The sequence below is a fragment of the Miniopterus natalensis genome, chromosome 6 (assembly GCF_054644295.1).
Source record: "Miniopterus natalensis isolate mMinNat1 chromosome 6, mMinNat1.hap1, whole genome shotgun sequence".
Classification (NCBI taxonomy): domain Eukaryota; kingdom Metazoa; phylum Chordata; class Mammalia; order Chiroptera; family Miniopteridae; genus Miniopterus; species Miniopterus natalensis.
In genome coordinates, this window is record NC_142086.1 from 28,751,947 (window position 1) to 28,776,197 (window position 24,251).

The 24,251-nt window shown below is 42.8% G+C and overlaps 2 protein-coding genes across 11 annotated transcripts in view; one reads left to right on the forward strand and one right to left on the reverse strand.

The window, feature by feature from the left end:
* Positions 1-9,076, forward strand: part of DCBLD2 (discoidin, CUB and LCCL domain containing 2) — a 77,355-nt gene extending 68,279 nt beyond the window's left edge. For all 3 annotated transcript variants that reach the window (XM_016199721.2, XM_087818126.1, XM_016199722.2), the window contains 3 exons: positions 1,129-1,178; positions 6,502-6,639; positions 7,334-9,076. In XM_016199721.2, coding sequence (XP_016055207.2) covers positions 1,129-1,178; positions 6,502-6,639; positions 7,334-7,803 — 658 coding nt within the window. In that variant the 3' untranslated portion in view covers positions 7,804-9,076. The remainder of the gene's footprint in view (positions 1-1,128; positions 1,179-6,501; positions 6,640-7,333) is intronic.
* A 1,035-nt stretch (positions 9,077-10,111) lies between these two features.
* Positions 10,112-24,251, reverse strand: part of ST3GAL6 (ST3 beta-galactoside alpha-2,3-sialyltransferase 6) — a 50,457-nt gene continuing 36,317 nt past the window's right edge. For 3 of the 8 annotated variants that reach the window (XM_016199723.2, XM_087818127.1, XM_087818128.1), the window contains 5 exons: positions 20,579-20,674; positions 17,552-17,738; positions 17,311-17,448; positions 13,908-14,060; positions 10,112-12,726 (listed from right to left, as the gene is read on the reverse strand). In XM_016199723.2, the coding sequence (XP_016055209.1) occupies positions 12,640-12,726; positions 13,908-14,060; positions 17,311-17,448; positions 17,552-17,738; positions 20,579-20,674 (661 nt within the window). In that variant the 3' untranslated portion in view covers positions 10,112-12,639. The remainder of the gene's footprint in view (positions 12,727-13,907; positions 14,061-17,310; positions 17,449-17,551; positions 17,739-20,578; positions 20,675-24,251) is intronic. The other 5 variants (XM_016199727.2, XM_016199725.2, XM_016199728.2 and 2 more) reach the window with 5 other exon arrangements.

Sequence of the window (24,251 nt, forward strand, 5' to 3'; positions counted from 1 at the left end):
TAATTGTCCCAACCATATAGGGCACCTGACTTCCATTTAGAAAAGATTATTGATGTCCTCTTATTTAGAAGTCTTATGGTAGAGGATTTGCAAGGAGAAAAGCACTAATTATTAAACCAGGATTTTATTATTTCTCTCACATTCCAGTTTTTGATTAACAGCTTCAGCACCTCTACCATCTCTTCCACACATTTTACATTGTACTTTACTTTGGAATAATGAAATGTTTTATTTTAAATACAGCCAGACTCTAAAATGGTGACATTTTAATGTCTGTAATAAAAACATAGTCTAATATGGGAGTAGCATGTTTCCAAGTAGGACGTACACATTTGTGATCTGGAGCAAATCATGTAACATAACCACCTTGTCCACATTTAAGCACTAGTACACGTGTGTGCTTTTTCTCTAGCTTGCAAAGCATTAATTAATTGGACTTACATACTTGAATCGGAAACAGCCCTTTGTAAAAGCCTCTAGGTAGATAGTAATTCTTAACGGAGGGATGGGAGACCTCTCCTGGGGGGGACATGTCAGAATTGTGAGGGGTGGACTGGGCAGAGCCTTCTTTGTTGTACAGGTGAGTCTCACCACCCAGGCCTGGAGAATCCTGTTTTCTCCCCTTGGCCATTTGTCACTGTTTACTTAACCTGGGATGGTTGGGGGAATTCATTCTGTGCAACGAAAGGTATGTGACACTTGGAACTTCTCTGGGACAGGGACGATAGAAGAAAAGGAGGAAATTTGAAACAACAATACAGAAGAAAATGTGGGGTTTTTGTTGTTCTGTGAAATTTGTATTTGAAACCAAATTAGACCTGACATGATTTCCCCATAGAAACCCCACATTTCAGGGCTGGATCTTTGATTTGATTCAGTATTTTTATCTATAGAATGAGCCTTTTTTATTTCTTTATTCCTTTTGAAATAGTTAGGAAACAAGATATCTGTCTCAGGAGGCAGTTAATATTTATTGAGAATGAAATAGAGGCCTCTCCCAGGTAGATCAGCCAGTGGAAATGTGTACTCTTGACTAATTATTAACTTTGGTGTTTATCCTGCAATTTCAGAGCTGTCTTACTAGTGAATTCACTCTATTTGCTAACTTTTTCCCCTGTATTTTTCCAGAAAGAAAAAAACTGAAGGCACCTATGATTTACCTTACTGGGACCGGGCAGGTAACTCATGACATTGCATCTCTTTCCATTGGGGGAAGCTGCCCCCTCCAGGTGGCAGTAGCAAAAGGGAAGTTGTTTTCGGGTCCATGTAAACTCCCCAGCACTGTCAGGAAAATGGCATTCCTCCTCTCTTCTGATCATTTTTACTCTTCTGTCCAATCTCTTCTAGTCAATAAGGAGTGAAAAGGAAAGGAATTCTTTTTTTTCTGGAAAACTTGTCTGGTTTTTATCAGGTATCTATTTCTCTTGAGACCAGCTTTCTTTGAGGCCTCTGTGAACACAATGTAAGAAGCAAAGGATTTTAATCCTAGTAACAGTGTGTGTTTGTCACTCTGCTCTGAGTATTTACCAAGTAGAGTCCCGCAGTTTAGGAATCTGTGAAGTATGCCATCTCTGCCCATGATAGGTTGCCATCTTCTGAATTCCAGCTCTGTGTGGCAGGTAGATTGCTGCAAGTTACACCAGAGGCCCCCTACAGGTCTGCTACTTCCCTGTCTCACTACCAAACAGCTGTTAGGAGCCAAAAGCATTCACCACTGTGAGCAGGGTAGAAAAGAGCAATTGTGGGAGCTGATCACCTGCTGCTAGGGTGGATCTTGGAAAGTATTTTTTGAAAGAAAAAAATTACTGTATCTGGCTAGTGATCTGCTTTTGTCTGTGCTTTTGATCGTGATTTCTGCCACATTCTGCTTTGTACTGTATAGTCTATCAAAGCAAAAAATAAATCTTGAACAACTTAAGGACTAGTAAAAGAAGAACAAAGTAAACCCAAAGCTTCCATAAGGAGGGAAATAATAAAGATTTAGAGCAGAGATAAACAAAATAGAGAAAAGGAAAACAATAGAGAAAATCAGTGAAACCAAAAGTTGGTTCTTAAAAAAAATCGACAAAAGTAACAAACCTTTAGCTGGAAGAACTTAAAGAAAGGAGAGAAGATTCAGAGTACTAAAATCAGAAGTGAAAGTGGGGACATGACCAATTATGTGGAAATGCAAAGGATTATAAGACAGTACTATGAACAATTGTACACCAAAAATTGAGTAACCTAGATGAAACGGATAAATTCTTAGAAACACAAAACCTGCCAAGATTGAATCATGAAGAAATGGGAAACCTGAATAGACCTATAACTAGTAAAGGATCTGAGTTTGTAATAAAAAAATCTACCAACAGAGAAAAGTCCTGGACCTGATGGCTTGACTAGTAAGCTCTACCAAACATTTAAAGAACTAATCTTAAAGATGCCACCAAAAAAAACCAGTAGAACTAATAAATTAATTCAGCAAAGTAGCAGGATACAAAGTCAACACAAAAATCAGTTGCATAATAAAGGCCATATGTGACAAACCTACAGCCAACATCATACTCAATGGTCAAAAACTAAAATCATTTCCCTTAAAAACAGGAACAAGACAGGGATGTCCACTTTCACCACTTTTAGTCAACATAGTACTAGAAGTCCTTGCCACGCCCATCAGACAGGAAGAAAACATAAAAGGTATCCAAATTGGAAAGGAGGAAGTAAAACTGTCGTAATTTACAGATGACATGATATATTGTACATAGAAAACCCTAACGACTCCATCAGAGTACTGCTAGATTTGTCAAACGAATTTGGCAAGGTAGCTGGATACAAAATCAGCATCCGGAAATCAATGGCATTCTTATACACGAACAATGAACTTTCAGAGAGAGACACAAAAAACAATACCATTTACCATTGCAACTAAAAAAATAAGATATCTAGGTATAAACTTAACCTAGATGTAAAAGACCTGTATTCGGAAAACTACGGGACACTGAAAAAAGAAATAGAGGAAGATTTAAACAAGTGGAAGAATATACCATGCTCATGGATTGGAAGAATTAATATCATTAAAATGTCAATACTACCCAAAGCAATCTATAAATTCATTGCAATTCCTAATAAAATACCAACAGCATATTTCACAGATCTAGAACAAACATTTCAAAAATTTATATGGAACCAAAAAAGACCCCGAATAGCTGCAGCCATCTTGAGAAAAAACGAACAGAGTGGGAGGGTTCACTTTGCTGGACATCAAACTGCACTACAAAGCCACTGTCATCAAAACAGCCTGGTATTGGTACAACAACAGACATATAGATCAATGGAATAGAACAGAGACCCCAGAAATAGACCCACGCCATTATGGCCAGTTAATATTTGACAGAAGAGGCAAGAGCATACCATGGAGTAAAGACAGTCTCTTCAATAAGTGGTGCAGGGAAAATTGGACAGATACATGCAAAAAAATGAAAGTAGACCACCAACTGTCACCGTACACAAAAATAAACTCAAAGTGGATAAAAGACTTAAACGTAAGTCACGAAACCATAAAAATCCTGGAAGGAAACATAGGCAGTAAAGTCACAGACATCCCACGAAGTGGAATTTTCACTGATACATCTCCTAGGGCAAGAGAAACAAAAGAAAAAATAAACATATGGGACTACATCAAACTAAAAAACTTCTGTGCAGCAAAAGAAAATAGCCTCAAAATACAAAAGAACCTCATGATCTGGGAAAACATATTTGCCAAGGATGAATCTGATAAGGGGCTAATTTCCAAAGTGTACAAAGAACTCAAACTACTCAGCAAGAGGAAGACAAACAACCCAATTAAGAAATGGGCAGAGGTCCTGAATAGACCCTTCTCCAAAGAGGACACACAGATGGCCAAGAGACACATGAGAAAATGCTCAACGTTCCTAATCATCAGAGTGATACAAATTAAAACCACAATGAGGTATCACTTCACACCTGTCAGAATGGCTCCATCAACAAATCAACAAACAACAGGTGCTGGCGAGGGTGTGGAGAAAGGGGCTGGTGGGAATGCAGACTGGTGCAGCCACTATGGAAAACAGTATGGAGGTTCCTCAGAAAATTAAAAATGGAGCTGCCGTTTGACTCAGTGATCCCACTTCTAGGAATATATCCTAAGAATCCTGAAACACTAATCAGAAACAATATATGCACCCCTATGTTCATAGCAGCGTAATTTACAATAGCTAAGATCTGGAAACAGCCCAAGTGCCCATCAGTAGATGAGTGGATAAAAAGGCTCTGGGACATTTACACCATGGAATACTATGCAGCTGTAAAGAAGAAGGATCTCGTACCCTTTGGGACAGACCTGAAGAATATTATGCTAAGTGAAATAAGCCAGGCAGAGAAAGACAAACATCACATGATCTCGCTTAAACGTGGCATCTAATGTACTTAAACTGATGAACAGAATAGATTCAATGACATGGAAGCATGGATCAGACTGACGAATGTCAGAGGGATGGAAGAGGGCGGGTGGGTGGAGGGGGAGAGATTAACCAAAGAATTTATATGCATATATGCACAACCCAAAGACACGGAGTATGGTGGGGAAAGGATGGAATGGGTCATTGGGGAGAAAAAAGACATCTGTACTATTTTAAACAAAAATAAAATCATTTCAAAAAAACTTGAGAAAAACAATCAGTTGCATTTCTATACACAAACAATCTGAAAAGGAAATTATAAAACATTTCCATTTATAATAGCATCAAAAACAGTAAAATATTTAGGAATTAACCAAGGAAGTAAAAGACTTATACAGTGAAAACATTGCTAAAATAAAATATAAAAAACATAAATGAGAACACATCCTATGTACAGATTCAAAATCCCGGTGATATTTTTGCAGAAATAGAAAAATCCATCCTAAAATTCAGGGACCCCTAATAGCCAAAACAGTCTTGAAAAAGAAGAAAACTGGAAGGCTCACACTTTCTGATTTCAAACTTACTACAAAGCAACAGTAATCAAAACAGTGTGGTATTGTCATAAAGGGACATACAGACCAATGGAATAGAATAAAGAACACAGAAATACAAATACAAATAAGCCCTCACAAATACAGACAAATGATTTTGACAAGGGTGCCCAGACCAGTCATTGGAAAAAGGACAGTCTCTTCAACAAATGACTCTGAGAAAACTGGATATCCACATGCAAAAGAATGAATTTAGACCCTAACCTAATACCATATACAAAAATCAACTCGAAATGGATCAAGGACCAAAATGTAAGACCTAAAAGCAATAAAACTTATTTTTTTAAAATAACTAGGACAAGCTACACGACATTGGATTTGGCAGTGATTCCTTTGCTATGACATCAAATGCCCATATAACAGAAAAAATTGAAAAATTGGACTTAAAGAAAATTTTTTAAATTATGTGAAGCAAAAGACACTATCCACAGAGTAAGAAGGCAACTCACAGGAAAAAATATTTGCAAATCATATATCTGATGAAGGATTAATATTTAGAATATGTGGGGAATTTCTAAAACTCAACAACAAAACTAGATTCAAAAATGGACAAAGGACTTGAATGGACATTTTTCCAAAGAACATCTACAAAAGGCCATTAAACACATGAAATGATGTTCAACATCACTAATCTCTAGGGAAATGAAAATCAAAACTACAATGAGATCCACCTCACACCCATCAGGACAGTGCCTATCAAAAATGAGCGGTGGTGAAGATGTGGAGAAACTGGAACCCTGTGTACTGTTGGGTGGGTATGTAAAATGTTACCACTGCTGTGGAAAACAGTATGGTGGTTCCTCAAAAAATTAAAAGAATTACCACATGATCCAGCAGTTCAGCTTCTGGGTATATGGACAAAATAATTAAAAGCAGGGTCTCAAAGAAATATTCCTACACCCATGTTCACTAGCAATGTTGCAGCAGTTAAAACATAGAAACATGAACGGATATGTAACATACATACATGCAGTGGAATATTATTCATCCATCAAAAGGAAATTCTGTGGTATGCCACAACATGGATGAACCTTAAAGACCTTGTGCTAAGAGAAATACACCAGTCCACAAAAGACAAATGCTGTATGATTCCCCTCCTGAGGTACTTAGAGTAGTTAACTCATCAAGACAGGAATAGAATGGTGGTTGCCAGGATTGGGGGAGGGGAGACTTAGGAAGTTACTGTTTAATAGGTACAGAGTTCCACTTGCACAAGATGAAGTTACAGAAACGGGTGGTGGTGGTGGTCGCACGACATTGTGACTATCAGATACCACTGAGCTGTATACTTGAAAATGGTTAGAATGAAAAATTTTATGTTTTGTGTATTTTACCACAATAGAAAAGGAAGCTTGAACATAAAGGCTAATTCATATAGATATTTGTTATAGACATGGCTTAAATGCAACCGGATTTCTCTTATTACACTGTTACAATTTCAGACACAGGTTTTTATTTAATGGTCTCTCTTGCTTACCGCCACAATGAAGGTTGGTGGAAAGGAATGAAGCAGTTTCTCCCTGCGAAGTCCGTGGAGCACGAGGAAACCCCAGTTCGCTACAGCAGCAGTGAAGTCAATCACCTGAGTCCGAGAGAGGTCACCACAGTGCTGCAGACGGACTCTGCAGGTAACTGTGTGGCCACCTTCCGCCTCAAGGCTGAGGGAGGAACCACTCTGCTTGCTGTGAGGTGTTCAGGGATTTACAGTATCTTTTATCTTTTCCATGTGTGAGAGATGAGCTATTTTCCAAAGGTAGACCACTTTTTAAAAGATCACCTTGAGAGTCATTTCTGTGCCTCAGATGTTCTATCCATAAAATTGAGCCATTCATTTCTAAAAACTGGGCATTTTCTCTCTACCTGAAAATTTGTTTGGTTTTATTGGGGATATAGGGGTGTTAAGAGCAGGAAAGACATAGTGAGCCTTACAGTATTTATTACATTAACTTGGCACGTATTTATTATAAACGTTTCCTCATATTTGGAAAGAAAAAAATCTCAAATTTTTTCTAGTATTATTCTAACAATGGAAAATTTCTTTTCCAGTGAAAGGCTGAATATATCTGGAAAACATATACAAACACTCTTTATGCAAAACCACATGATTGAGGCTTTCTGGCATAGTAACTTATTACCACAATATACAAGATAACATCTTTTAATTTTTGAACTTGGTCCTTGCAGGGTCTGTGTTGGTAGCACCAACAGTTCCATGGAAAAGTGTTTGCTTTTGGTGTAAGCCTGCAGCTTCCACCCTAACTTTTAGGAGCCCTGTATCAATGAGGTAACTTTCCTGTTGTTTGCCTTTTGCAATACCCACAGAGTATGCCCAGCCGCTTGTGGGAGGAATTGTTGGCACACTTCATCAGAGGTCTACCTTCAAACCAGAAGAAGGGAAAGAAACCGGCTACGCTGACCTAGATCCTTACAACTCCCCAGTGCAAGAAGTTTATCACGCCTACGCCGAGCCACTCCCAATCACGGGGCCCGAATATGCCACCCCAATCGTCATGGATATATCGGGCCACACCACAGCTTCAGTGGGTCTGCCCTCAACGTCCACTTTCAAAGCTACAGGGAACCAACCTCCTCCTCTAGTGGGAACATACAACAGTCTCCTCTCCAGGACTGACAGCTGCTCCTCAGCCCGGGCCCAGTATGATACCCCAAAAGGGGGGAAGCCAGGTCCAGGTGCCCCTGAGGAGTTGGTGTACCAGGTGCCACAGAGCACACAGGAGGTGTCGGGAACAGGGAGGGATGGTGACAGCGATGTTTTTAAAGAAATCCTTTGAAGGTAATGCTGCTTTTTACAAAGCATCGTTTTAAAGCACATGGCTTTTTTTTTTTCTATTAGTGGTAGTAATATATAGAATGTATTGCCTATCTGTCACAGATGTAGTCGGGGGAAGTTGATGACCGAGGTACAGGAAACTACTAATCTTGCCATCTTGCTTTAAGAGTGTTACTGTGGCAGTTACTGCTTGCCTGTTAAATTTCGAACATCCTGTTTGTTACTACTGTAAAACACTATTTTTAATACAGAAAAAGCTCCCTACTATGCACTTCAAAGAAATTAAGTCACTGAGAGTATTTATTACCAATGCTGCAGGTACATTTGATGAACTCGGGATGGCTTTGTAAGCCTGACGCAATAACGCATGGTACTGTTCTTAAAATTTCTAATAGCTTGAACTGCTCTGTGTGGAAGGTGGGTACTATCATGATTTCCTCCCCTTCTATTCCTATATTGCTTTCTGGATTTTTAAAAAAGTAATAGTGATACATAATCATTGTTTTGATTGCAGTCATACGCAGTCCATTTTCCCGTGGTAAGAGCTGTAGGTAAGAAACTCTGGCTTGTGAGCAGGGTGATTGTCACTTTTTGGCTCAGGTGCTTTGACACTCACGGTACATGACCTGGTCTCATCCCTGCTCGTTCCGCCAGGGGGCCTTGGTGGCCCAGCCCCGTTCTTGTGTTTGTAAAATGTTTTGAGTTTTTTCAGTGGGTGATACTTGCTCTGTCAAACCTCATGAATTCAGATCCTCTGATGTGTTTAAGTTTACTTCTCTATGTGGAAACAGGAACTTTGCAATTTAGAAAAGCTATAAAAGAGATCCACTCCCTCTCCTCCAACCTTATTTGCAATGGATTTTCCTAGGAGGGTCGTGAAAAGGTGAGGGCTTCCAAGTAGACGCTGTAAACTCGACCACTTGTATTTGTCACAGTGAAAGGCAAAATCGTTCTTCAGAAGTCCTGCAAATTACCTTTACAGAAAGTAACCGGAATTTGCCCTCTTTGGTTTTAGATATTTTTCTTTGAACCTCAAGGTATTTTTTATTTTTAGTGTTTTCTGTAGCAAACTATGAACCCAACCCGTATTCTTGAGCTCTGCGTGAGTGTGCCCTCATCTGTGTGGTGAGCGTGAGTGCTTTATCTCATACCCAGGGAAGAGGCGTTGCAACATCCTCGCATGGACTGTTCTTGAAGTTTTTGATTCCTCTGGGCAACTTAACTTGTGCACACTGGCCCCGAGCTAGTTTTAGATGGGTGAGCTACAAACCACCTGCAGCTTATCAGCCTCAAGCGTAAGAACCATGGTTAAGTCTTTGGATAGCAACGCGACGCAAGCTGGCCGTGTAAAAGTCGGCATCCCTGCTCCTATAAACCTTAATTGGGGGGCTTAACAGAAACATACTTTTCCATCAAGTCCTAGTCATTTTCGATGGCCTGGGCCACCAGATTGTGATGTTGCCAGAACTTGCTAAATGTGAGTAAAAGCGAATGGTCTTCATGGTGTTGCTTCCACAGGGACAGCAGTAAAACATTGCTTCAGAGTAGAACTCTTTCTGCAGCCTCCCTGCCCTCTACTTGGATGCTTTTGTTGGTTTTATTTTCATTTGCTTTTCCTTTTCCAGGCACACTATGAGGCATGTTATCCATTGAAACACCGATACATTTTGTTTCGAAATATTTGAAACAAAAAGCACAGGTGTTGAGCTTTTATTAGAACATATGAATGTGTAAAGCACATGTGTGAACGCTGCCGTCCCCTTTCAGGTGGGAAGAGAGTAAACCAGTCTCTTTATTTTTTTATTCATCCTTGGTACAGAGAGAATATACTTTTCCTAATACCATATACCTGTTTGAAGCTTTAAGAGAAATGTTTTCAGTAGCCATTTCGTTTTCCCAAAGACACTTGCTGTTTTTGTGTAACTGTACACCTACCTTTCCCATGGAACTGTTTTGAGAAGCAAATGTTTTCTTCCATGACGCATGTTTTAAGACTTGATTCCTGTTGCCACTGTGCTATCCTTGAACTGCCAATGATTTTACAAATATCTAGTTTTTACTACTTTTATGTATTTTACTTTCCAAATGAAGAGCTGAGCCTGGTACAAAGGGTTGTTCTGGTTTTGTACTTTTAGTTTTCATAGTAGAGTTTTGGGGTTTGGGGTTTGTTTTTTTAACATTTATATGTTTGATATATATATATATATACAGCTTTGGAGACAATCAAGTAACAACTGAAAATGTGAAAGTAACCATTTTTTACAAAATTTCCTTGAATTTTTATTCTTTGCTTGAAACATGTAAAAGACTTAAGTCACTGTGGTTTATTGGATTAATTTCTTTCCTGTAAATACAATTATAAAAATAGAACCAGACAATGGTGCAACAAGTGTGGCCATTTCTCGTTTCCTAAAATTACACTGACTTCGCTGTTACTTGATCTTAGGAACCAGCACAGTTAGAGATAAGATATTGTGAATGCCAACTTATATTTTATTAAAAGCTGTAAATCTAAATAGATCCTATTGTATGCAGGGTCTAGTCCAGTTATTTAAGTTCATGTTTCACTATTTGCACTTTGCATTGAACAATGGGTTTAGTTCGCTGATGAAACGGTTCATAGAGAATTGATACAGTGATTGAAATGATGACATTATGTATATACTTGCCCTTCCTCCCACAGGGGGAGCAGAAAATGAGCTCATCTAAACATGAATGCAGCTGTAATTGTATGGAAAGTGGTAAAGCATGAACTTACTTGTCCACAGTGTTGCTGGGAGAGCAGAAGGGGTATAGAAACACCATGGCAGGTGATACAATTAGAACTAATAGATTATGCTTTCCAGACCTTTTTAAGAGAAATGAATGAAGCTCTACCTGAAAAACAGATTACCTTTTAGCTCTACCTTTCAGTTCTGAACTTGAAGTCCCTAAACTGCAAAATCTAAGTAAGAGCTAGATGGTTATAAAAATACTTTTTAGGTCAAGTGTGGTACCAATATCCCATTTAATCCAACTTGTGATTAGTTTCTTCATCTTTCCTCTCTTTTTTTGGCACTGGGAAGGGTGGAAATAAAACACGTATTGAACATATTGGAAGTAAAAATGGCTTAAGTGTCCATGATATTCTCCCAGAATGTACTTTTCTTACCTCGGCATGTACTGTAGTCACTCAGTATTTGTATATGTTGCTAGAATCTAGATTGTATAAATAGTGAGATTTTAATGTGTTCATGTGTTTTTAATAAATTGTATATGTGTCTTGCTCAGATTTTTTATTTATTTTTTTTTTTGGCTTAACTATAACCACCTTGAGGTTTGTATGTAGCCTTTTCTTATACTACACAGAATGCCAGGTTCCTGAATTTTAACATCAGTCAGAAAATTTGATGGCCAGTATTACAGTACTCACAGTAACATTTGGAAATGCCACCATTGGTTTTGACTTTCTGTAGCCACAGTATCTTTTGAAGCAGAGTTACATCAAACAACTTCAGCAGCCAGCTGCAGCCCCCGGCTGTGTGGTAGGAGGGAAAGGCCACTGAACACGTGGACGCCAGCCTCGCCCCTGCCTTTTCCGCCTCAACACGATTAGGAGACTCGGAGGAAACTGGTCCTGTGCAAACGTATGCTATTAACAGAACATCATCCATATTCAATTTCTAGATCAGCATAAAATCAACTAGTAGTTTTCTCCCCTTACCCCGCTTTCTAAGTACTTCATTTATTCCTGTTTCTGGTCTAACATTTCACCCTTTCTACACTTTCTCTAGGGAGGCAGGTTGGTTGTCAGTAACATCAGTGTCTCCCAGTGGTAATGATTCAAAAGTATTCTTTCAATGCATACTTCTGACAGCTTTTAATTCCATCATGCTTGTAACTTCCTTTCTCCTTCACTTATCCCCACCCCACCATAGGCTTTAACTAAACTGGGAAGGGAGACCAGCTCACCACAGCGGTAGGAGTGGCTTGTTTGCATCCTGTAGAATTGATTCCAAGTAGCCAGGTAAGCTTTCTATGTGCAGGTGAGAGGAAAATGCCATCTAGATCCAAAATCACCTTGACTCTTAAGGGTTTACTTACTTGTGTCTATTTCATTTCTTTCCTAATTTACTTCAAATGCTGAAGTTTTAAAATTTAATGAATTAAAGCAGGCAAAACACAACGTTTGAGAATTTTCTCCTTGAGCTTGCCTAACTCACCTGCTTTGTATAAACTTTATTTCTTTAAAATAATGCAGTCACCAGACTTCAGTAATTATATTCTTTCGTTATTTCACGTTTAGCCTATTTCCTTCAACTTAAAAAATACCATCTTCATTCTACCTAACTGATCATAATCGTGGTTTACTTAATTGCAGGGGAGCCTAATTATACCAGTATGATCTTAGATTTCCATAACCATCCATGCTGCTCTGTTCAGGGCTGGTTTAAAATTCAAATCAGGTTCTTTAAATAGAACAAAAAGAAACTTTAAAAACTCAGCCAGGCACAGACCTGAAGTGCTGCCAGTTTGCCACATCCCCACCAATTTACAGTAGCCAAATGTGTCATTAGGAAGTCACATCCCTTCAAAAGTCTAAAATGAAATAACTAAAAAGATACTTTAAAAAAACAATTCCATTAAAACTTTACTTACTTCCCTGACATGGTAACTAAATATATCTTGGTTTTCATAAATTAAACATTCACAGAAAATAAGCTGGTGGTTATGAATCACCAGGCAGCTTAATATACATAATTTCTTGACACGGACATCCAACATTTAAAAATAAACTAAAAATTGCAGTACAAAAATAAACCTCATACTGTCAGCATTATCTTCTCTGTCTGTAGGGTCAATCTTGAGTCAAGTTGATTACAAAGTTCTTTTCTATAATGTCCTTCAAAAAGAGCTGCTCTGCAGTCACATTGTGATACGCATTCTAGAAGATAAAAATAAAACCACCGTTTAGCCCCCGCTCAAGTAGCAACAGAATGGGCTGTATCTAAAAAGCTTTGGAATGAGGATTTGACTTGTGTGAACCTAATTTATTTTCCCTTGCTCATTTTTGTGCCAGAGCTTTCCCTAAAACTCACTCTTTCCACTTAAACCATCATATAGGTAAGAGGGTGACTCACATCATCCCTGGTTTGCCGAATCTCAGTGGAAGTCTAGAAACCAAAATTTTAAACTTTAATAAAAGCGTCACCTGGAACTCGTGTTTAAAAAAATTACTCTGTTGATGGGTATCCTAATTTTCCTTAGGAAGGTGTTATAATGTGTTCTTTAGATGACTAGAAATACCAGATGTGCTACAGGAAAGATTAGGGCTGAGGAGAAACGAGCATGAAGTCTGCCCCAGGCACCTAGCTCTTCAACTACGCAGGAGTTTGCCTTACGTTGAGGAGAGGGCACAATTTAGTATTAAGATGTACCCTGAATAACACCACCTCTTCAGTTCACAGAGCATTGGGATAGCCAAGGGGACTGATTTCATGGGATACTTTATAGCAAATCATTTTTATTAGCTAACATTTTAATCTTATCATTTGTGATGTGCTACTCATCTAAGTTCGAATTCAGAAAAGAGAAAACCCCTTCCCAGTCAATTAAAATAAAAATCTGACTCAATCGACTACCATTGATCTCTAAACTCAAGAGAAACATGAGCCAGTATAAGATGACAGCCTTTCTGACCATAAAGATTTTCGTGGGGTTAAAATGTTATAGACCTTATCTGCTTAACTGAAAGAATACATGAAAATAATTACCATGGACATGGCAGTGCTTTTTGGTGAATGTGTAGTATCTCCAACAGTAGGCTGTCCATATGTGTGTTTAAATCATGCAGACAGGATACAGTATCTAAGTTAAGGCTTGGTCCCTACAGGGCTTTGTCAATACTTGACAGTAACGGAGATTCTCCCAAGGGTCTGAGGCCCACACAGTGGGACTTGCTGCTGCAGTAAGAGCTCTGCTGTCGAGTCCTAATTTCGGCACTTGGTAGCGCTGTAACACCCTCTCACGCCCTCAGTCTCTCAAAAGCTCTTCCCTCAGTAAAATGACAGGGTCAGAGGAGAGAAAATAGGTTTTCCAGCTCTAAAACTCAAGTGTGTACGTTACCTTACTCATCAAGGACATGGTGGCGTTCCCATAGTAGTGTAAAGGACTCCTGAGGTCAGAAAAGTTGTATCTAAAGCCAGCGAGGTGGACTTCGTGGCACATGTGAAAGGCCAACGTGATGGCAATAATTCCCGTCGTCGGGTGTTTGGGTTTCTGGGGAAAGAAAAAATTCTTTTAAAAATCCAAATGAAATAGTTGTTTCCATAGCATATTTGGGTGGCCTAATCTTAAAAAAATCTTACTTAGCTTAGGGAAAGACTAACTTTAACACCAGGTAACTTCAGTGATAAGTTGTACAACTAAATATCTGACTAGAAAACAAGGATTCTAGATATATACAAAGTAACATCACAGTCTCAACTGGATCCTTATTAATAACAAGAACAAATCATATCTCCTTCACATATACATATATTCAGAAAAATGCCGTTAACAGCTGCTTGACAGGAGGACCTTGGCATTCAAAGTTTTAATTCTCAGTAAGATGGTCTTCAAAGGCCTGAACAAAGTATATCAAAGTTTTATCACAACAATTCGAGATTTCCTTAGAGTTAAATGTGTTTTTTTTACAGATCCCATAGAAATTACATGTGATTAAGTATGATTGGGGGGGAGGGGGGATTCAAAGCAGCGCAATAAAACCAGCAGACAACAGGAGGCACAGAAAGCCGAGCAGCCTTTTGTGTTTCTTTACCCCCTGCACTCTGTGACTCCACAAGCCCACACCATATGCTGGAAAAGGACGTTAATGGTTTGAGTAAAACCCGGCAGTTAGCCTGGCCTGAGTGGCTCGGTTCGTTGAGCGTCCTGTGCCCCAAAAGGCTGCTGGTCCGATTCCCGTCAGGGCACAGGCCCGGGTGTCAGGTTCAGCCCCTGGTTGGGGTGCGTACAGAAGGCAACCGGTCAGTGTTTCTCTCTCCCTTTGCCTCTCCCTTCCTCTCTCTCAGCATCTACTTGGGTGATTAGAAAAATAAAAAATAAAACCTAAGGGTCACCCCGTCACTGTTTCCCTCTCCTGTACCTGTGCATGTCCTGTACTCGCTTTCATCACACTCATCACTCCCTTACAGAAACCGTCAGTTCTGCACCTGCCGCCCACAGAACCTGTATGACCGTCTGACAGTCTCAATCCTGGCGAAAGCCACACCCAAGTAGCAGTTACAGAGCAAGAGAAAACATACCTGCCTGGTTCCATGTCATGTTTTTGACCGTCTCAGGTAGACTTTCAGTTACATTCCCCCAGTAAATTTCCACCCGGCCGCTCCAAGATGATCCCTTTGTGCCCCTACCCTCCCACAGCCCTAGCCGCCTCCCTACTTCAGTTCTCATCTCAGAAAACAATCACGTAGAACCGACAGCGCCTTCCCAGCTCCAACTCTACCTTCCTCGACCCAGGTTTCCAGTGCTCGCCCCTCCTACAGGGGCGAGGTACCCGTTTCTCCCTACAGCCAGCTTCTCCCCGAGGCACCACACTTCCCACCTCTCAGCTACTTTGCTTCTACAGGTGTCTACCTTTCCCCTTCATCATCAATATTTCTCTTTATTGAGTCATTTCCTTCAGCACACAAGCATGTCTATCTTTAAAAACCACGGCCCTTGACCCTGTGTTCTCTCCCAGCCATTTTTCTGCTGCCTTTTCTAGCAAAACCCCGCTACAGATCTGCCTCTGGCTTGCGTCGCACATTCTCTCTAATCCACTTCAAACAGGTTTTCTTCCTTGCTCACTCAGAGGACCTCCGTGTCTCCAGAACCAGGGTCTGTTGTTTGTGCTCACCCTTTGCATGGTGTCGTGACATGGGGACCTCTCTGAAGTACCCTGTAACCTCACCTGGCTTCTGGGACCCCACGTCCTACCAGAACTTCAATCTAGTTACTAGTTCTACCACCATCTCAAAGGCAGACCAGGGTCTTCCTGTGCTTTTGGAGTTAAGATGCTCCCTAAAACAAAAAAATAAGGTAATGCCCTGGCCGGCGTGGCTTAGCTGGTTGGGCATCGCCCTGCGCGCGGAAAGGTTGCCAGTTCAATTCCGGTTGGCACATGCCCGGGTTGCAGGCTCGATCCCCAGTGGGGGGCCTGCAGGAGGCAGCCGATCAATGACTCTCATCACTGATGTTTCTATCTCTCCCTCTCCCTTTCTCTCTGAAATAAATTTATATATATATATACACACATATATATAAAAGAGGTAAATCTGATCTTACGTCTCTTAGGAAGATAACTGACTTTTCAGAAGCTGTCCTTTTCACCACAGAATTACTACGAATCTCCGCTTTCAATACTAAGAAACAGTTTAAACTTAAAACATTTATGTTTTTTGACTTGGGAATCTCACTTTCAGGCATCTAACCTATAGAAATCACACAAGTGTGCAGAAAATCCCTGTTAGCACATGCATGTCTATGTTATTTATAGAGGAAAAAGCTGGATACAAACCTAAATGTCTCTAAATAGGAGAATCATTAATTAGATGGAGGGGAGAAGTAGCAGAACACTCTATGGTATAACTGCAGTTATACTGAACAAACAAAATGTGTGTGTGTGTGTGTGTGTCTGTAAATGCATGGGAAAGTCTAAAAGGATATAAAAGGCAAAAAACCTTGGGAGATAATGTGAGTGACTGACTGAGGGAAGAGAAGGATGCCCTTTTTAAAATATTCCTTTGTAACTTATTTGATTTTAAGTATGTAGTACTTTAGAATATTTTTATTGTGCTAAAGAAAATATACATGATACGTGTTTCTTGGGATTTTCCCTCATTACAAAAAGAGAAAGAAAAGCCCTCATTTCAGCCGCGAGGGCATGTTACACAGTTACTCAGATTTCAAGTGGAAAACATCTGCCACCCTACAGATCTAGACACTGTTGTCTCCTAGGGGTTGTAGACAAACAGGGCTGCAAAAATCATAGTCAGTGAGATTTCTTTTAATTAAAGGAGTGGGAGTTTCAAGAACTGTCCAAACTGCTGTAACTACCGTTTCCTGAGAATTCAGTGCCAGTCTCTCCTCCGTGACTGAAGAAGTGTTTCTGGACCACCTGACTGCCCGGCCTCTGGTTTTCCTGTGGCGTTTCTGCCGCGGTGCCTCAGACCACTCCTTTCAGCCGGGAAGCCAGGCTGCCCCGAAACTCCGGCTGCCGAGAGCCCGGCCTGCCCCTCCCCGCCTCCCTACCCCCAGCCCCGCGGGGGTGAGGTTACAAGAGGAGCACTGGGCATGCAGATGGGGACCCCACAAGGGCCCCCACAAGGGCAGAGCAAAACCTTCACTAAAGGCTCTTCCTTGCAACCTGAAACACACAAAAATATCCACAGATATCTAATTTCACTAACTCAGGCGAGACCCCCAGGGTTCCCGTGCTCCTCCAGCCAGACCTCTCGTTTGAAAGCGTGCAAAGAACAATACGTACCTGGTTTTTGGGAAACACTTTTGGGAAATTAAGCAGTTCATAAGCTGCCGTTCTGATGATGAAAGGATCTAATATTCTGATTTGATAGGGTTTATAGATCAGGTTTAAAGCTGGTTTCTTCCAAAAACCATTAGTGTTCTGAAATAAATCAAGAATATAGAGAATAAACATTTGTGGTTGTCTTTTGTTATGGGGGGAAAAATGAAAGTAATCGGAAGGGAGATCGATTTTACCAACTTACTATTTTGCCACCTGTCAGCAATTCCCACAGCCACTTTAAATCGTGCGGCTTAAAAGCCGTGAGAATCGCCGTGGTGTTAGGATCGTTGTGTTTGGGATCTGAAAAAACAGATTCTGGATAAAACAGTCGGAAGGTTGTCCTTCTCCCAACTTCCTCTTCATGTCCTAAAACAGGACCATTATTCATTCTGTGGACAGTAAAACACAAGATATGTAGACCAAGTGCAGTGTGAGCCGTTTCCACCAGTTCCGCGTCCCGCGGACACCGTCGGCCACAGGTCCAGGGCGCTCAGGGCACGAGACGATCGGTCAGTCTCCCACAAGTAACAGCCAAGGAAAGAATCCCCCTTCGTGAAACAGCTGCTTGATCAAAGCAGCAACTTGCGTGTGTATTTGAAAATGAACTGTGGGGTCACTGGTTATTCAGTCGCCCCCGGGAAAGCTGAAGGCTAAATAAAACAAATGGGAACATCAGAACCACAATACTAGAGTGAAAAGAAATCCCAACAAACCCCTTGGATTTACAGATGAGGGCCCTGAGGTCCAGAGAAAGTTACTTGCCCAAGGTTGCAGTCACGTAGCAGGGGGACATGTGTCTAAGCAGCTGACAGGCAAGAATCACACTTAAGGTAAAAAAAGACCCATCAAAACCGTTAGGCTCTGAAATAAAGTAACAATATAAAGTTGCGGTATCACTCCCAGCCTCAACCAAACGGATGTCTGCTGCTGGAGTGAACTGGGAGCCACAGCGGATCCGCTGGGTTTGTGTTTGCCCAAAGCCCAGGGTAAACGTGCGCTGTTATGCACACACCGTGAAGGCGTGCTAGTAAGAGGAATGCTGTTTCCAAAACAGGGTTCTTTAGGAGAATAAATACTATTTCACCCTTTGCTACTGACTGTGTGACTTTCGTAATGTTGTGCCTGTAGCATTTTCCCACAAGGGCTTGCCGTCGTTCCAGGTGATCAGATTTGAGACAATTATAGGTAAAGAAATTTGTGTTTCAAAATTGTTTTGTGGATAACTTTTCACAACTTCCTCAGAACGGATAACAAACAGAAAATACGGTGACACCACTTGCAGAACCCCTGAGCAGTGTGTGACCCAGCAACCCCCCCCAGGCACGGCCAGGCCATCCCAATGCACCCCCCGCCCCCCTCCCCCCCGTGGGAAGCATTCCCGCTCTTCAAAAGATATTCACAGCCATCCTGACACACACCCAAACTGACCCCAGAGATGACCCTCCATCGACCTTTCAATGAGAAAACAAACGTCCCCATTTCCCCACCACTCCATCTATGGGGCTCCTGGTAGCTGCTGTCCTTCCCGTTAGGAATGACCAACACCGCCTGTGCTCTGGACCCCATCCCTCTCTCTCGGCCACACCCATCTCTGTTCATTCCCATCAGTATACCAAGGTGCTCTAGAATCTCCTATCTTTATAAAAGAAAACAACACAGACAGTCCTCCGACTCCGTGACTATCTCATGTCTCAGTTTCACAGCAAAATTCCTGGCGTTGCCAGGTTTCTCCGCTTTCTCGCCGGCCACCCTCTCCTCAGCCCACCGCCTCGGGCTTCTGCCCACACCACCCTCCCAGGTCGGCCCTGCCCACTGTCAGTGCGCGTGAGGTTGGCAGCCCAGGGAGAACTCTGCCCGTCTTCATGGCCTGCCACCGGCGCAGGACGTGGTGGTTCCCCTCTGTCTGAAATCACTGTGCCCCCTTGGCTTCTGTGACTCTTGCCTCGCTGGCGGACCTTCTCCGTCTCTTTGACTCACTTTTCTCTTTGTGCAACCTCTGAACTGTTGAGTGCTCTTATGCTCAGCCCTGGGCCCTGTTTTCTCTCTCAGGCTCTCCCTGGGAAACCTCCCCCACTCGGTGGTTTAAGTGCAGTTTATAGGCTCATCAGGACTTTACCTGTGCATCCAACTGCCCACTGGACTTGCCCACTGCAAATCTAATAGGCACCTCAAACCTAACACGGAAACACAGAAATCTCCACTCTCCTCTAAAGCTGCTCCCACCCGTCTTCCCCCAGCTCAATAAATGGAACCACTATCCGGCCAGTCTCTCAAGGTGAAAACCCAGGAGGAGGCATCCCTGGTCCTTTATTCCGGTCTCTGCTCACATCTAAGACATTAACGAACCCTGAAAACCCTACCTCTAAAACATGTCTCAGTCCAGCCGTTCCCCCCCGGCCGTGACAACCCTGGTCCGAGTCACGGTCATCCACCTGAACACAGCGACCTAAATGGCCTCTTCCTTTCCACCCGTGTCCCTCACATGCCGCTGATCAGGCCCAGCCGGACTATTGTAAAGATAACCACATCGAATTGCTTTCTTGGTTAAAAATTTTCAAATGTTTCCTCTTGTACTTAAAGTAAAACCCCAGCACTAATCCCAGTTTACAAAGTCCAATCCCAGCGTACACAGCCTGCCCCTTGCCCACCCTAGTTTCTGACCACGCAGCTCTCCCCCAGCCTGCTGCCCTTCCGCCTCACCGGTTTTCTCGCTACTTTCCTCGAACCCAGGACCAAATCCTCCTGGGGGCCTGCGGTCAGCATCCTCTCCGCCCACTGCCTTTCCCTAATCTTCACACGGCCAGCGTCACTTAGTCCAGCGCAGGTGTCTCCCCCTCAGAGGGGTCACCCATCCTAAAGTAGCCACTCAACCACTCCCTACCATCTATTTTTAATTGTGTGTCCAGCATTTATTATTATATTTCCTTATTTAATTACCGTTTTCTTCCCCTCATTAGAACACCAGCTCCACAGAGAATGAGAGCATTGTTTACTGCTCTATCCCCTGTGGCTAGAACTGCCTGGCATATTAAGGGAACTTAATAAACATGTGCTAAGTGAATGACCTGAAATCTTGGCTCACTCCAGCCAACAACTGAGAGACAAGGTTGTGTAATGGACTTAAAAATATCAAAGCCACTCCTCCTCCTTTTAAAACACAGCTGTACTCAAAGAGGAAACCACATTCCTTTGAAACAATTCCAGTTTAGCAAATGAGAAGTATGCTTACCTTATTACTACATCATAGGAGTCAATTTTTTCTCCTAATGTCTTATTCTTCAAAACTCCTCCATTACCAACCACCACGCACCTTTTACATGGCACACTGTTGGGCAAACAGACAAGGGAGAGATTGAACCATCTGTGACAGAACTGGGCGATGCCAAAGCCCATTCACACTGGCAGGAACCCAAGTCAAATTTCACCTGTCGCACCAGAAAAAGAACTGATTGTGACTTATCGGTCTAAGGGTGCATTAGAAAGATGCAGGATTCAAGAATAACATTCCGTAGGAAGTGTATCGTCTTTAGCAACTGTTAACTCTTACCTGCCCACTCGTTCCCACATTGGATTCTCCTCACCACCCATAGATAAGCCTGACAATTCCATTTTACAAATGAAGAGAGGTGCAGAAAACTGTAACATTTCAAAGTCATACTCCAAAGAGAGAGAGAGAACTTGGATACAATTGGATCTAGATCTTTGAACTACAAAAAACACCCTTGGACACAGGATTCTGCATGTTAATATGGACACAGTGTGTTTTCGTTACATTTTTTACCAGCCTGGCCCATTCCCCTGAGATTCTAGCTCTGGGTTACTGCTCTGTCTTGTAAACGTGGAGCCAGGTGGGAATCAGGGGGGGACAGTGGAGCTTCCTTATACCTGCCCATGCTCACGTAAATTTCTCAGGCATGTACTGGTCCTTGGAGCTCAACCAATACAAACTAAAAAGTCACTGTGTTCCTGGCAAAGGGCTGTAAAGTAGGACACAAAGTGGGACTTTGTGTTGCTGGCTGGGATCAGCCGAGGACCACGGATTGTGTACCGTCAGCTCACAGCAAACACAGCCTGGCCCGTGTGTCTCCAGGCTCCCATCACCGCCCAGCCAGGCCTTTTCCTCTAGGGACGAAACTGCAGAGGGGAAGGCCACAGACTGCCCTCGTGGCATGGAAGCATAAAGAAAAAATTTCCTCCAAGAGCCAGGAAATCAGCAGACCAGACAAACTTGAATCTGTAAGGCCCTTAGGAAATTCCTGAGTAGAAAATTGCACAAATGCTGTAGAGCATTTAAACACAGAGCGTGCAGAAGTACAGAAACCATTGAGAAGAGCCAAGTGCCCTCCCTGGTCCGGCGGATCAGCTGGTTGAAGTGTCATCCTGTGCACCAAAAGGTGGTGGGTTCGATTCCCGGGCAGGGCACATCCCTAGGTTTTGGGTTCATTCCCTGGTAGGGGCGTGTATGGGAGGCAACTGATCGATGTTTCTCTCTCCCTCCCTCCCTCCCTTTCTAAAATCAATAAAAACACATCCTCGGGTAAGGATTTAAAAAAATTATTTTAAAGCAAGAAAAAAGCCAAGCAGTGGCCCTGTCAGGTTAAGAAGAGACACCGGGCACATTCCTATACGCATAAGCTGACCGTTTTTACTTAGAATTTGTGTAGCTCATCTATTTGACATTTTTAACACTAAATATTTTAAGAATACTTTTTTACATGTTTTATTTTGAGACTCTTAGCTCCCCAAATTAGAGTCATGTCCAGATCAGTGTCTACTTTGTTACAAAAACAAGACCATCTAGAGTTTCACAGGTGGCAGGGTCTGGTGGGCGGGGCAGGGAGCATCCAACGGGCACCTTGAGGACATGCCCCAAACCTCTACCAAGGACACGTCACAGTGTGTTCTAGAGACATTTATTTTTGAATCTGCTTGTTTTTAATATGAAAGTAACATCTCTAGATGCTTTTATATGCAAGCTTGACATTAATCCTAATTCCAGGAAGGCAACTTTACCTGCAGCAGGTGGGGAAGATGGAAGCCCTGGTGACCGTCAGGGCCCCTCCCTCTCCAGGCGTATTGCCATTGTCCTCACCAGTGCCACCGATGGGTGCTCGGCAGCAGGGGGCAATTCCCACACTCACAGCTTATGCGACCTTTCCTTCCATAACTTCGGGGTCAGCTTAATGCAGATTAGAGGCTGAAACTGAAGCTGGCTCCACCCCCCCCCCCCCCCCCCCAGTGGAATGCTAAGCAGAGGGGGCAACGAGGAGAAGCGGCTAGGAGCAGAGGACTGAACTAGCAGCTCTGCTCCTGACAGATATCCTTCACGGGGGTGAGGAGGAATAGCTCGTTATGGGAGCCAGACTAGCCCTGTCCTTTGATGAAGGCTGGAGGCCACCTCCCTGTCAAGGGAAAGGGCAGCCTTGCCTGAAGGTCAGGTGGCATCAGGGCTAGAGCTTCCATCCTGGCTTGGGGGCCCCCAGCCTGACCCTCTACCTAACACGCCATGGTAGGGCCAGGAGCACAGCAGGGCCACCCCCGGGCCTCTGGGTTATCCTGGAGTCTCAACAAAGGACTCTGACCCGCAAACCACCAGTAAAAGGTTAACTTAGCTCATTTCCAGACACAGCCACCTACACAGTCACTGCTTAGCAATGCACTGACCAGCTGGGCCTCGGTGTTGGCAGGAGCCCCCTCAGTGTCACCTGTCATCTGACTGGGTTACAGCTGGTCATCAAGCCCTGGAGCATGTGCAATAAATGCTACCATCTGTGACACTAATAAGTCCCATCCCTGGTGCCCACGCACACCCAAGGCCCTGCACCTCCTCTCACAGGCCTGACACCACACCTTCCAGCCAAGACAAAATGGGGGAGCCAAGGGCTACAGGCAGATCTCTTCCACAGGAGCCCCGAGGATTAGCTACAGAGACGGGGTGTTCCCTGTACCCAGCCTCCTGCTCCTTACGGTCCCAGCAGGTTCAAGGACTTGGGGAAAACAAAGAAATCTTACAAACACTGCGTCAACTCGAGAACTCCAATATTAAAGCTGCTTTACAGTTCAACAGTCACCACATTTGCAGAATTTCACTTTCCATTTTCTTTCCTGTCAGTTTTACAGGGGCAGATGGACAGAGAGAAGGCCCTTTGCCATAGAAGAAGTTTGCCATTGCCTCCAAAAGGAAATCTTGTCAACGAAACTCCACTTTTCCTCCTGGTAGGCACACTGCAAAGACCCACGCATCTTCCTGGGGATCATACATAACACGAGGAACAGTTTGGGGGTACCCCTAGGACTACTCTTTGGCAATAATATACATTTTTAAGTTGAATTTAGAGAGAGAGGAAGGAGGGCGGCGGGGGAAACATCGATGTGAGAGAGAAACATTGATCGGTTGCCTCCCATATGCACCCCGACAAGAGATCAAACCCACAACCTAGGTATGTGCCCTGTCCAGGAATAGAACCCACAACCTTTTGGTGTAGGGGTGATGCTCCAACCAACTGAGCTACCCGGCCAGGGCTGGCAATAATCTCTTATCTACAGCTAGTGTTCGTTCACAGTTCCACCATGACTCCCGGAAATACATGAGGATCCCGATACATGGTCTGAGCCACACGCCTGGAAACTCATTGCTTCCCTCTCTCCCAGCAGGTGCCCACATACGACTAAAGGAGTGATCCATCCTCTCCCTGGTCTCATCCGCCTGGCCCAGGCTCCTGGCTTTCCCTGCTTCCCTGGGTATGAAACAATAACTCCAGTGTCCTTTGGGTGACTGGGTAACGTCATATTTAATTAAGACACCTTTCAGGCACAAATAGCTGCAGTGAATGGTGAGTCTCCAGAGGGAAGAATGGTATCACCTGTCTTTCTGTATTCTCCAACCTAAAACGTCCCGATTC